Raw genomic sequence first — 15,209 nt, forward strand, 5'->3', positions numbered from 1 at the left:
AAATGTAATGTAAATGTAAATGTAAATATATATATATATATATATATATATATATATATATATATATATATATATATATATATATATATATATATATATATATATATATATATATACATACATACATATATATACACACACATACATATACATATACACACACATACATATACACACACATACATATTAGGGATGCACGATAATATCGGCACAACATCGGTATCGGCCGATAAAAGCTTAAAATGACAATTATCGGTATCGGCCGATATGAATATTTCTGCCGATGAGCCAAACCGATATTCTCCAAGTGAAATAATTGACCTGTTTTTCAGATGTGAATGTCTGTCTACATTTGTAAAATAATAAATTGATGGTAGAATCAGTACAGAAGAGATACATGGATTTCTCTTCAGTAAAATTAAAGTTTAAATATATCAGTATATATTTGTATATATATCGATATCGGTATCGGCATCGGCCAAAATTATTTAGAAAATATCGGCATATCGAATATCGGCCAAAATCCAATATCGTGCATCCCTAATACATATATATATATATATATATATATATACACATACATATACTACAACATTTGTCCAATTCGAAAGTACACTGCTGTTCAAATGTTTGAGATCAGTAATATTTTTAATAGTTTTGGAGACGTCTCTTTTGCTCATGGAGGCTGCATTTATTTGACCAAAATACAGAAAAAAAACGGTCATATTGTGAAATATTATTACTATTTAAAATAATTGCTTTCTATTTGAATATACTGTAAAATAGAATTTATTCTTGTGACATAAAGCTGAATTTTCATCATTGATGGGACAAATGTTGTTGTCCATGTTTTGCAAATAGCAATCAATTATGGTTAATTAAAATGTTAACATTGTAAAATGTAAAAATTGCCTTTAAAATCGAATGAGTTTTAATAAAACTGCTGAAGTTTTAAGGTCCTTTAACCCTCTCAGTCACAGAAACCAAATTAAAAGTACTAAAATGTGATTGTCCCTGAATAGTTAGAGACATAAATGATAAGAATAACACATTTCAAAGACAAATAGAAAAGGGAAAAAAAAGACTTTATGTTGGCTAGGGAAGGCAAGATGTCAACAATTTTCAACAAATACAATGATTAAAACAACATTCATTTGTAAGTACATCAAGGAAAAAAACACAAAGCCAAGTGAAGAACACAAACACACACACACCAAGTAAATATTTCAAGGAAATAAAGACTTGAGTTGCTTTCCAGCACCTCGGTTCATCTTCTTTGGCCATCGTTAGGCACCCAATTCAGCGTAAACATTTTAGACATAAACCTTTATTGTTCATTAAATTATCTGGGTGTAAAATACAGCAGCTGTTGTTTAAAATACCCCCCCCCCCCTCCCCTTCACCTTCTTTTGTCTTCAATTTGCTTTGTTTTGAATCAGTCGTTACAGGAGAAATTAATCATCTATCAGGAATTGTACCATAAATTAATATAAAAATCAGAGCATCTGTTACTCTCAGTCAGTAACTCTTTCAGTGAATCTTTAATAATCACATCAAATATCAATAATCTTGGACCAACGCGATTCAAATACGGGACACATATTTGACAATAAAACGAAATAGGAACAAAGAACAAACCCTTTTATTTTTATATTTAATGAGCACAATCTTGGTTATTCAATTAACAGTAATAATCAGGCAAATGTTCAATGTTGATATTTTAAATACCTCTACATTTCAGATTTCATATAAATTACGAAAAAAAAGGAAAAAAAAAATTCAACAATTATTATTCTTTTTTTTTTTTTTACAAATGCACTACATTTAAGCTAGTTTACAACTCTGTTATTATTATTTTTATAAAAATAGAGAAAATTAACATCTGTATGTATCTATCTATCTATCTATCTATCTATCTATATATATATATATATATATATATATATATATATATATATATATATATATATATATATATATATATATATATGTGCAAGACACCCAATATGAGGAGGAAAGAAACATTGTTTGATTGATTGTTGTAGACATTTCGTGCATATTCAGTTTAAAAATGACCAGAATTTCCCTTTTTTTCTTAAAGTTTTAGTGCATTTATTAGCTCCTTTTGATTCCTAATATATATATTTTTTGCAGGTCATGAATGACTATATGTTTAAGCCAATCAAAAGACTTGGAAGATGCTGTTTGGTTGTTTGTTTTGAATATTTCTCATGGGTTGAATACAATTTAAACTATGTATACTTAAAAAAATTTATACTGTAGTATAATATTGTATAGAACAAATAATTCAAACAAAAAGTTCCACTTTAATTGAATCCATGAGTGTAAAGGAATATGCATCCTTGCATCTTTTTTTGATAGTTTTTTACTAAATCAAGGCGAAGTCAAAATTATCAGAAGGGCACAGATGTTGCAGACAGAGTTTAACAACCACAGCTTGAAGGACTGAACTTAAACGGAGTTAATGCAGATTAGCATTGATCTTTCCTACTCACCTAATAATGCTCTCCAACTGTGGCCTTTTTAACCCAATACCACTGCTGTATTAAATTTATAATACTTAATGAATATCTATATAACAGAATAATATAATTGGCTATTTTAGTCCTGAATATCGATGAAGGACAAAAACAAGGTATATAAGTATGATGAGAAGACAGAAAATATAACAAACCAGCAGGCCAACATGTCTTATTAAACATTGATCTGATGAACATTGTGACTAATATAGCACAGCTAATGTGATCGGGACCACGACATCCTGTTTTAGCCTTGAATGATGCACTTCCTGTGCAAGTCTCTCTTCGAAGCGCTCTCAAACTTCCCAAATGTGCTGAGAGATTTAAACTGAAGTTCACAAATCAGTCTGGATTCTCTCTCTTCATCGAGTTCAGCGCTACTCGAGATTTAGGGCAAGACTTTATTTGGCCACTGGCACAAACACTCAACGATAGGGACGCACCGATATAAAAATTTAGCATGATACCGATAACCGATATTTTATTTTTATTTGAAAGCCGATAACTGATACTTTTTGAGAGCCTGATTATAAAAAAGTTCTCATCAATAAAAGCCACATCCCAAACATCGTGTGTATTTTGAACAGTGTATATTTTAAAAATAGTTTTACTCTCCCATTACCAAATTTCATCATAATAAGTCTTACAAATAAATGAAATAATGCATAAATAATGCAAACAAGTGGTCTCAACTCAAGTGTTTCTGAAGGGAATAATGCATTATTTATTGCCTTTAAGATATCGGCCAAATTTTCTTATCAGGCCGATACCGATAACAGAAAATTTAGCATTTATCGGCCGATACCGATAACAGAAAATTGAGCATTTATCGGCCGATATATCGTGCATCCCTACTCAATGACAAACCGACATGTAGCACAAACAAAACCTAGCATTTGGATGCAGGTGGATTCAGAAGAGCGACTCAACACCAGGCTGCATGTTTGGCTAAACGATGGTTTTATTTAGTTCCTTCTTGGGTTCTTCAGAAATAGAGCATTTCCGAAGCAAATGTGTCTAAATAGCAGCACTGGATATTCAGTGGCAAAATTTGCAGAAGAAAAGATCAAGAAAAGGCCTCGGTTGACCTCGGATGAGTCAGCAGTGGTTTATCTGTCTAAAGCTAAGCGAGACATAGACCGGTCAGGTCTAGATTAGGATTGTGCACCTCAGTCCTGCTGTCCGCTGTTGGCTTGGCAGGAGCTCTTGGGTAAAGCTCCATTGGTCTCAGGTAGACTGTCGATGCCCAAGTAACCCACCAGGATGTCCGCTCGTCTGTGAGATAGACTGAGGATGTCTTCGGCCAGAGACGGGACGGACGTGAAACGCACCTTATCGTGGTCAAACATGTCCTTCAGATACTGAACAATCTGTTGCTGTGGAGAACAAAGGAGAATGTGTAACCACATGATACAGCAGATTAATAAACCTTCATTTGTTAGATTCAGTGTTTTTGAATTAATTGATTTTTAGTGGATGCATGTAGTAAATTGATCAAAAGTGACAGTAAAAGGCATTCATTACATTTATTTATTATTCTATGCATCGAAGAATCTTGAAAAATAAAATGCATCACCGTTTCAACAAAAACTGGAAGGATCATGACGGTTTTCAACATTGACAATAATCAGAAATGTTTCTTGTGCAGCAAATCATCATATTAGTATGATTTCTGAAGATCATGTGACACTGAAGATTGGAGGAATGATGCTTACATTTTATTATATATTCACATAGAAAATAGCTTTTTTAATTGTAATATTATTTATTTATTTATTTTTTTGCTGTTTTAACTGTATTTTTTATCAAATAAAAGCCTTGGTGAGCAGAAGAAACTTCTTTCAAAAACACTGAAAAAAACCAACCTTCTGAACATGTCGTCAAACCTCGTCTTTCTTTACAATAAATGATACTTCATTGCTTTTATTAATGTTTTGAGAGAGAGAGAGATAGACAGACAGATAAAGCAAAATCTGTATTTTTGTCTTGTTTTCCAAGCAAAATGGAATAAATAATACGTTTTTAATGAGAAATTGCTTAAAATGAATCGAGTTTTATGATTAAAATGAGAAAAATTCATCTGTTCATGTTCATTTTGCATCTCAAGTAAATGTGTCTTGATTTAAGAATCTGTATGCAACATTTAAAGCCTTGACTTTATGACTCTTCAAGGTCTTAATTTGTAGCAGAGTGAATTTGAAGACCTTTTTAAGTTCTGTCTCTGTTCTCGATCTGATCACTGAGATCAGATTAGCATCAGATTATGTCCTGATCTGGATCACCGGGAGGTTTATTTAAGGTATAACGGAGGATCGTGGAGAAGACGGAGAAAGTCTTACCTTGAATACGGTGCACACCTCACTGAGGTGCTGTGGGGGGCCCAGAAACCCAAAAGCCAGAACTGGACTCACATGTTCAGAGATGGCATAGAAATGGGCAATAAAACCATCAGGAACCTGAGCAACAAACAGAAAACAGCTTGATGTGGTCTGATTCTAGATCATATAATGTCATGTTTTGTTATGCACACTCACCATTAGCAATCTCCTTTTGGCTTTTAGCACGGACCAACAGGCTGTAGCCAATGCCTTATGTGTACAGAGAGACACAGAACGATTAATACAGTGACAGATCAAGACAGAGAAAAGCACCAGAACATAGATGGTTTCTGGAGAATAACAACCTTATTCTCCGTTTTGGCTCTAAATGAAACGTTAACTCTCAGTTTTTGTCTGGATTGGATTTGGAGCGCTAATATTTGCGTACCGTCTTTTTAAAACTGTCCGAGAGCCACCGGTTCCTAAGAACGGCCACCACTGAAGACGGAGGACTTTCCAGATCTTCAAACGCATCCATGAGGATAAAGTCCAGCACCATGTCAAAGAAGTTCATACAGACCACCTACAGATAAGTCAAAGGTCAAACTTACCACTACAAGGCCAAAGAGAGAGCTTTCGTCTTATTAAATATGCGTGACCCTGGAGCACAAAGAGCAGTCTGAAGTCTCTGGGGTATATTTGTAGCAATAGCCAACAAAAAACACTGTATGGGTCAAAATGACTGATTTTTCTTTTATGCAAAAAACCATTAGGATATTAAGTAAAGATCATGTTTCATAAGGTAATTTTGTACATTTTCTACCGTAAATATATTAAAACTTTTTTTTTGATTAGTAATATGCATTGCTAAGAAATCATCTGGATACATTTAAAGGCGATTTTTCTCAGCATTTTGATTTTTTTTGCACCCTCAGATTCCAGATTTTCAAATAGTTGTATCTCAGACAAATATTGTCCGATCATAACAAACTATACATCAATGGAAATATGATTTATTCAGCTTTCAGATGACGCATAAATCTCAATTTTGAAAAAATTTACCCTTATGACTGGTATTGTGGTCCAGGGTCACATATTATTAGTATTTATTAAAATGTTAAATTATTAATTTGTAACTTTGTTGTGTTTAAGTTTACATTTTTCATCTAATATTTATATTTTATTTGATTTCAACTTTATTTAGATTAATTTCAGGACTTTGGAGTTAACAATAACAACAGTGGAACAGTCGAAAAAACCAGCTTGAAATCAGACATCAACACACAGAATATCATTTAGCCAACGATTAAAGAAAGATTGACAGACGGACTGATAAACAGGACGAACCCCTCGTCCTTCCAGCTCCATCTTGGTGACGGGCCACGTCTCTTCTCTCTGTGTGTACTGCAGCATGTCTTCATAACTCTCCAGAAACGCCTCCGGACTCTAAACAAACACACAATTCGTTTTTTAAAGCAATTTTTTAAATAAAAGCTACAGTCAAAAGTTTGAAACAATTAAGCCACCAAGGCTGCATTTGTTTGATTACAAAAACAATAAAAACGGTAATTTTGTAAAATATTATTTCAAAATAAAATCTAATTTAATCCTTTGATTGAAAAGCTAAAGCAAAAATATTCCACAACACCGATAATAATCAGAAATGTTTCTTGAGCAGTAAATCATCATATCAGACTGATTTCTGAAGATCATGTGACACTGAAGACTGCAGTAATGATGCTGAAAATACAGCGCAGCATCAAAGAAATTAATTACATTTTAACAGATATTCACACAGAAAACAGCTATATGAAATTATAATAATATTTCACAATTTTAACTGTATTTTTCAAATAAATGCAGCCTTGAGGAGATTTCAAAATCATAAAAACATTTGAATTATTCCATTCATTTGTGAAGCACCTTGTTGGCTTTGGCCAGAAGTCCCGATATTATCTGCTTCCCTGCATCCATGAAGAACATCCTTTGCGTCTCATCCAGCAGCAGCAGCTACAGATACGACAAACACACACAGATCTCACCAACAGCCCCGTTCCCCTGTGTGTGTGTGTGTGTAATCGTGTGTGAGAGTGTGCTGACCTGGAAGGCCTGGCGAACGCAGTGCAGTTTAGCGAGGAAGTCCTCATCGCTGTAACACTCCAGAAGTTCGGTTCTGTAACAGAGGCACAAAAACAACACAGAGTGTGTTTTCCCATCAGTCCTTGCTCCCTCCAATCCCAGAGGAGAATGATGTGTGGAGACATCTGTACTGTGTGTGCATACGTACATTGAGTCCCGTCTCAGTTTAGAATCAGCACTAATGGAGTGGACTAAAAACTTCACCAATTTAATCCATTTTCAATTCAAGTTTACAATTTCCTTGATTCCATTTTTTGTATTTTAATTACATTTTAAAACCCAAAAAATTATATCAAATCAACTGAATTCTTAAACCTTTAAAAAAATCTTTATTTAATTTATTGACACAATAATATTTTTTAGAATAATATTTATTTAGATTTTTTCAGAAATGTTGTCTTAATTTCTCTGGATTCTGTGTGTCATGATTTAATTCAAACATGTCATCAAAAAACATTGATAATTGAATGAAATCTAAAAAATTTAAAAAAACATTGCTTCAAAAATAATGAATAATATATTTTATACTAAACAAAAAATAATAACGAATCAACTGAATTATTATTTTTATTTTTATTTGGTCAAAAATATTGTGATTATATATCAATGTTAATATAATAATATTTATAATATTGTAAAATAATATTATTTTTACTGCTGCCAAATTAACATATTACACAAAATCAGAAAAAATATATATTATAATATTTTACTGTAAAATTTAAGTCAAATATTTAAGAAAATAGTTTTATAGAACATTTATTTTATTGTAACTGAATTATTATATTACTAATTATGAATTACAATTATATACATTATATAAATACTTAATTTCCTAATGTCTTATTTTCTTCATAAATAAAGAAGAAAACAAGAAATGTAAAAATAAATGTCATTTTTTAAATGTTAAACCATTCATTACAAACTAAAATGGACATAAGAAAATGTAAATACTACAAAAGTGGTAGTGGCAGTAGTATGTAGTGTGCAGTCAGTGTGCAGCACCTCAGCGATCTACAGGCCACGCCTCCATCCTTCACCAAACCCAGGGCTTCCTCATACAGCGCCGCCGGCTTCAGCGAACGATACGTGTCCTCTAGAGAGAACGCCTCGAACAACTACAGAGATAAAGAGGGAAGTGACATCATACACATGCAGGAGAAAACACACATACGTGTGAGTGTGTGTGTGTCCCGACCTCAGCTGCAGAGAAGAACGAGTCGTCTGATGAGGCATCGTCGTCTCTGACGGGATGGGAGCTCCCTAGTGTGGGCAGGATCAGCGTAGCTTCACTCTCTGCACACAAACGGCTTGGTTAGGAGCTGAAAACACTCCCAGCTGACGTCAGCGTGTGTGTGTGTTTGTGTGCGTCTCACCCAGGTCAGCCTGGAGGACGTCGGCCGGGATGGTGCTGCCGAAGTCTTCCTGTAGGTGATAGGCTCGGTGCAGAAGAGACTCCAGCTTCTCCGCAAACTGATGATGATGAAGCTCAGGCTGGAAATCAGAAGGTGTGTTTTTATTTAGCAGCGCTTGGCATTCTTCTACTTACCATACGAGTAAGAGATATTCACCGAGTGACGCTCCAGGAGTTCTGCCCCCTGCGAGCCGAGACTGTGTGCTCCAGATGCACAGGAATCAGCTCGGTGTCTGACGTTTAAAGCCAGTTCCCATTTGCGCAGGGCTTCCTCAAACAGCTCCATCCCTGCAAGAGGAAGATCAACATCAGCTGCACACATGCAAAAGTAATGGACTCATTTATAGCAAGAGTGCACCTCAAAAACCTACATCATAACAAGAGTTCTGACCTTTGTCTTCTTTGTTGCCTTTTTCTCAGAATCATCAGAAATGAAATGTCACTTGACAACTTAAAATCTCAAAATTTATCCTTTGAAACCCCTTTTAAATTCAAACATTGCATTACCATGAGAATGGTAGATCAAAATCATGTTACAAAATATTTTCAGTCACATAAAAAAAATGTGAGTGACAGTTACAAGGTTAATTCTTGTTTTAAAATTTTAAATATTTGAAAATGTGCATATAAATTTTAAAATACACTACTGTTCAAAAGTTTTTTTTTAATGTTTGGTAAGTCACTAATGCTCATCAAGGCTTTATTTATTTAAACAAAAATACCGTAAAAACAGCAAAAACAAAAGATATATTATTACAACTTAACATAACTGTTTTATATTGTAATATATTTTAAGATGTAATTTATTTCTGTGATGCACCGCTGTATTTTTAGCATCATTCCTCCAGTCTTCAGTGTCATATGATCTTCAGAAACCATTCTGATATGCTGATTTGCTGCTCAAGAAACATTTCTGATTATTATAATGTGAAAAAGTATATAGCATGGAAAAAGAGATTACCAATGAGATAGAGGTTCTCAGCGTTGGCATCCTCCCCGACTCCCGACTCCTCTGCCACTGGCTCCGCCTCCCGCAGCATCCCGGTGTTCACTGATTGGTTGGGAGAGGAGGGGCCTCGCATCTGAGGCGGATCCAAATGAAATGTTAGTTAAACTCTTTAATAGGAGTTTGCTGACTGATAAACAGGAAGACAGTGTGTGCAGTTCTGAGGTTCACGCACAGAAGCGATGCTGTGTGAAGAGCTGGAGTGTTTGCTCTGTGTGAGAGACGAGACGCCGCTGAGAGTGTCATTACTGCGAGCGCTGGGACTCATCATCTGACGCCCTGGAACCGGCCCTGAAAACACACAAAAACAAACCACTGCTAATGCATAGGGGACAAATCATAATAAAACTGATTCTCTAAAGCAGCCTAATTCATTTCATTAATATAAAATTATGGGCATTGATACAATTTTTATTTAATATTGTCATATTTTATACAATTATGAACATTAAACAACTGCATTCACTCAAAGTAGCCTTATTAATTCAATAAAAAACAGTCACAAAAACTAATTTATGTTTTTGGTGCAGTAAACCTAGACTACAATATCATTTCATATTTTTTCAAATTTAGAAAATTATATATTTGTTACATTTTACAATACAATATGAAATTATGGACATTAATAATAAATATTAATTAATTTTAATATTACATAAAATACCCACACAATTATTCAAATTAGCCAGACTAATTTTTTTTTTAACCTGAAATGATAGTTTTATATTATAATAAAAAATTACAGACATTAAAACATTGAAATACTGGAACATTCACTCATAGTAGCCTAAATCATTTAATGAAAATGATCACAAAAACTAATTAAGGACTGTTTGAGAGACTGTGGTTTAAGAAACCTCTAATTGTATATAATTTAAAGAATACTAAAATTTAAATTGTATATTATAATACAAAAATATGGAAGTTAAAAATTAAAATACTCAAAAGTGTCCTGATTAATTTCATGCATATCGTCACAAAACCAATCTATGCATGTTTTGGTGCAATAAAAACTGACTAAATTAACAATTTTATATTATTTCATATTTATAAAATTATAATTTCATATTATTTTATATTGTAATATTAAATTATGGGCATCAAAAATGTAAATACTCACACATTCACTCAAAGTAGCCTGATTAATTTAATGAAAATGGTCGCAAAAGTAATTTATGACTGTTTTGGTGTAATAAAATCATCATTTTCTAATATTTTAAATGATAACAGAAAATTATGGACAAATAAAACAATTAATAATAATATCCTTGCACATTCATTTATAATAGCATGATTCATTTATAAATATAATCATTACCCTAAAATGATCATAATATAGTTTATATTATAATGTTTTATTTCAAGAGCAGAATATGTGAAAACGCTCACCTCTCTTGAGCGAGGCTGGCCGGCTGGTTCGGATCAGCGGTTCTGGGATGCCCACAGGTTTCTGAGCTTCTTTACTGACGATCTGCTTCCTCTTCCTGCTCCGTCTCTTCAGCTGATGTGCGGTCAGAGCCAGAGCCACGCTGCCCAGAGCCGTGGCAAACAACACCTTCTTCAGACTCGGACTCAACTTCAGCTGAGAGAATATAGACTGAGAAAACACAGATGAGATAGAGAAAGAGAAAACGAGAGAAGAAGATGGGAATCAGTTATTATCGGTTTTCACATTGCATTTATCATATATATATATATATATATATATATATATATATATATTAGGGATGTCAACGATTAATCGATGATCGATTAATTGTCGATAAGAGATGCAATCGATTAAGGCTATCGATGGTCAGTTAACCGATTCAATGTTGGGCTGCGTGCGGCTCATGCGCACTCAACACGTGCGAGCGGCTGTGAGTGACGGTGACGATATATAAAAGCATCATCATTCATTCACAATGTACAAATTAAGCTTTTAATGTGATTTAAACTTTAAAGTACATTAAAATAGAAACAACATAAAAGTTCTTCAACATTAAATGCAATAGAAATGTAGTTACTAATCATTTCATCAGATAACTGTTTTATATCGTGCGCTTTGCAGGGCTGCAGGACACAGTAACAGGACAGATAGTCTATTCATTCCTACAACTTGTTAATTCATTCCTACGAATTATTAATGTGGCAATTGTCCATGTTTCATTAATTTTGTTCCCTAAATAACCCATGATTTAAGTGAAATAAGGGAACAAATTAATAAATCGAACGAATTCTTAATTCATGAAATCTTTAATTTCCCTTCCCATTTTTACCACAGTTAGAGATGCGAAAACAGTTATTAAAAGCGAAAGATAATAAAATAAACCTGGGAAATTAGAGGGTTAGACTATGAAGATTTAGGAAAAGAAACAATGCCTAAATATACTGAATTTGTGGAAATTCGTGACCAACCGGCAAACCAGAACAAAGCCGCGTAAATGAAGACTATGGGGTCCAAAAGCATGGTCGCGATGTAACATTTTCCAGTTAACCTATTATTCCTCTAATAAACAAAGCTTTTTATACCACAATTGTCATAATCAGATCTTATCATTTCTAAATAAATAATTGCTGGATTCAAAACAGCGATTCATAGGCGCTGTGACCGACACATTCCTGGAGCATTCAGTTTAAATAGACCGTAGTATACTGGTCCACTATGCTGTTATGCCAAGGACGTTTTTGCTCATATGAAGAGGATCATCTTTTCCGTCTATATGCGAATGCGTGTTAAGTACAAGCCTAGTTTACATTATAAATAATAGTTTAACATTCAAATACATTGCGAATATGGAAACATTTCGATTTGTGCCGAATGAGACATGAGCAATAACCTCCAAATAAATCTAGCCAAAGCCGCGCTCGCTCATCCTCGTCTGCACGCATGCACTGTCACGATCTAATGCGCTGTATGCCGGATTTTAAAAAATCTGACATTTTCTAGGACAGAATCCAGCAGGATCAAATTAATGTGAGCAACTGTGTTTTGGTGCAGCAGCGCCGATGTAGTTCACTTAATGTGCAGCGCAGTCACACGCGCTCCACATTTCGGATAATTTTATACAATAATGTCAGTTGAAAACATCGCAATTGTGCTTTAAAATACAACAACGAGCACCACAAAACCATTTAAAGAGGCGCGTTCAGCGTTCTCCGTGCGGGATTGGAAACTGTCAGCAAAGTAAAATGACCTAAAAAATTGCGCGCTCTCTTCATTTTATCAAATGATCATAATCGCATCTATTCATTTTATAATCCTGCTACTAGCATTTTATTCAGACTAAAACCTCTTTAATTCAAGTGAGAAAGCGTTTTGTGTGTGTGTGTGGCTTTTGCACATCCTGTCATACCGCTGACTGTGTGCCTGCAATAGACGCATTTTGCAGTATTATGGTTAACGATTAATCGATTAATTGATCGTTAATTTAAACGACGATCGATCATGGAAATAATCGAAATTTGACATCCCTAATATATATATATATATATATATATATAAAACTTACTGAAAACATCAATAAATTGCATAATTTAAGACTGAAATGTTATTGTCATTTTTTCAAAAATATCATTTTAAATTACAATCATTTATATTATATTACAAAAATTGAGGGCATGAAATAAAATAAAATTAAGTTCAATAAAAAAATTCTGGGCATGAAATAAAATAAAATACAAAAAATAGTGGTCATTAAATTTAGTTTTAACAATTGTGGGCATTAAATGACAAAAAAATTGTAGGCATTAAATTAAATTAAATTAAATTAAATTAAATTAAATTAAATTAAATTAAATTAAATTAAATTAAATTAAATTAAATTAAATTAAAAAATTAAATACCGTACACATTCACTCATAGTAGCCTAATTAATTTCATACAAATGGTCACAAAATTTTAAAAACGTGTTAAAAATTGGTGTAATTACTTCTAAAAACTAAAAACTACTAAAGAATGTTGGTAATTAAAATAAAGCATAATATATATATATATATATACACATATTAAACGAAACCTTAAACTGAAAAAAAATAAAAAATCTGTACAAATAAGATAAGGTACTGAAATAACTCTACTAAAAATAGGAATATAAAGAACGAAATAAAAAATATTTATACTGTAGTGCATTCCCTACAAAGAAAAAAAAAGTCCACTAAAACCCAAGACTTCTAGTTTGTCAGCATTCTTCTGTATGTGTGTGTGTGTGTGTATAATGACATGGGTATGACACAGGTATTACAAGGAGAGGTTGACTTATGAGCACATAACCCATGTCCCCATTTTTCAAAACGCTTATAAATCATACAGAATGAGTTTTTTTGAGAAAGTAAAAATGCACAAAGTTTCCTGTGAGGGTTAGGGTTAGGTGTAGGGTTGGTGAAGGGACATAGAATATACAGTTTGTACAGTATAAAACCATTACGCCTATGGGATGAACACACTTTTCACAAAAACAAACGTGTGTGTGTGTGTGTGTGTGTGTCTCTCTCTCTGTATGTATGTGTATGTGTGTGTCTCTGTGTGTGAATGTGTGTGTGTGTGTGTGTGTGTGTGTGTGTGTGTCTCTCTCTCTGTTTGTGAATGTGTGTCTCTCTGTGAGTGTGTAGATGCAGAATAGAGAGAGGCGTGTGTTGTGTTTGTTTACCTGTCCAAAGGTGGAATACAGGAACACAGGTATCTCAGCCACGGTCATGGCCAAGGCCTGCATGATGGACACGCCCTCAGCGCTTCTGATTGACATCTCAGCTCCGCCCCTCCCTCCAGCTGACACTTTCACATCCGAGTCGCTCCACACAGATCCTGGAACAGCTGGAGCAGGACTCATCCACAAACAGAGCTTTCCATTATATTACATTACCTTTGCCTTGGAGACAATGAAAACAGGTTGATACTGTGGTTTAGATAAGAAGCTTTGCTTATATAAACAGACCGATAGACACTATATGCAAAACATGTGTCAATATTAACAATTTAAGGAAGACATTTAGTTAGACGCCTCATATTCTAACATTTAAATACAACAATAAAGACTTAATCTGATCTATAAATAGTTGATAAATTGATTTGATAATGACTTTGTTATTGAATATCTCAGATCTGATCACTTTAAAAGCTTTAAGAGATTAATCTTAAGCACACTTCCCCTCAAAATCCTCATTACTATAAAATGAAAAAAATATTAATATTATTATCATAAATATATACACAAATTGTTGCATGTCTTTAGCAGCTGCACATTAGCTTAGCTCAACACACACAGAGACAGACAGACAAGGCAGATACCAGTAACATAAACATTTATATATGTTTAAAGCGGAGCTAAGATCAGACAAACAATAGCAGCTTTAAACGCAATACTCAGAGTGAAATAGCACACTCACTTTCTCCTGGTTTGGAAGGACATTTTCATTCCGCATTGCACATAATAACCTTTGATTTCCTGATGGGCGGGGCAAAGTTTTGAGCCACAGCGGAAAGATCCAATAACAGCTTCAGAAGGCTCAGCGGTAACCAATCGGATAAGAGGAGGGAAAGACGCAACGCGTTGCTTATCCAATGGCATCAACAGGCGCGACGCGACTCTTGCACTAAATAAACAGAGCATATTTTATTATTATTATTATTAATAATAATAATAATAACAACATTATCAATAATAATAATATATTAAAAAAATATTAAGATTACGTGTAATACACATTGTATGATAAAATCTACAATATGTATTATGTGTTACTTAGTCCACAGTAATCAAAAGCAAACAACGCAAATTTGCGAAATATTTCATACATTTTCACAGTTCTAACTT

General features: G+C 33.6%; 1 protein-coding gene across 2 annotated transcripts; it reads right to left on the minus strand.

Moving 5' to 3' along the window:
* Window positions 1-1,972: 1,972 nt before the first annotated feature.
* Window positions 1,973-14,912, minus strand: LOC113064444 (mitoguardin 2-like). 2 transcript variants are annotated; one of them, XM_026235296.1, is made up of 16 exons: window positions 14,782-14,912; window positions 14,046-14,264; window positions 10,807-11,014; window positions 9,593-9,708; window positions 9,373-9,493; window positions 8,569-8,699; window positions 8,374-8,491; window positions 8,196-8,293; window positions 8,003-8,115; window positions 6,959-7,031; window positions 6,782-6,868; window positions 6,206-6,304; window positions 5,307-5,441; window positions 5,075-5,128; window positions 4,880-4,996; window positions 1,973-3,916 (listed from the first exon to the last, which is right to left on the minus strand). In XM_026235296.1, the coding sequence occupies exons 2-16, from the start codon at window positions 14,223-14,225 to the stop codon at window positions 3,710-3,712; spliced, it is 1,857 nt and encodes a 618-aa protein (XP_026091081.1). In that variant the 5' UTR covers window positions 14,226-14,264; window positions 14,782-14,912; the 3' UTR covers window positions 1,973-3,709. The 2 variants fall into 2 exon arrangements, with proteins under 2 accessions (XP_026091081.1, XP_026091082.1); XM_026235297.1 differs by having other exon boundaries at window positions 14,786-14,850.
* Between the last annotated feature and the right edge of the window lie 297 nt (window positions 14,913-15,209).

This window comes from Carassius auratus, chromosome 46 (assembly GCF_003368295.1).
Source record: "Carassius auratus strain Wakin chromosome 46, ASM336829v1, whole genome shotgun sequence".
In the NCBI taxonomy this organism is placed as follows: Eukaryota; Metazoa; Chordata; class Actinopteri; order Cypriniformes; family Cyprinidae; genus Carassius; species Carassius auratus.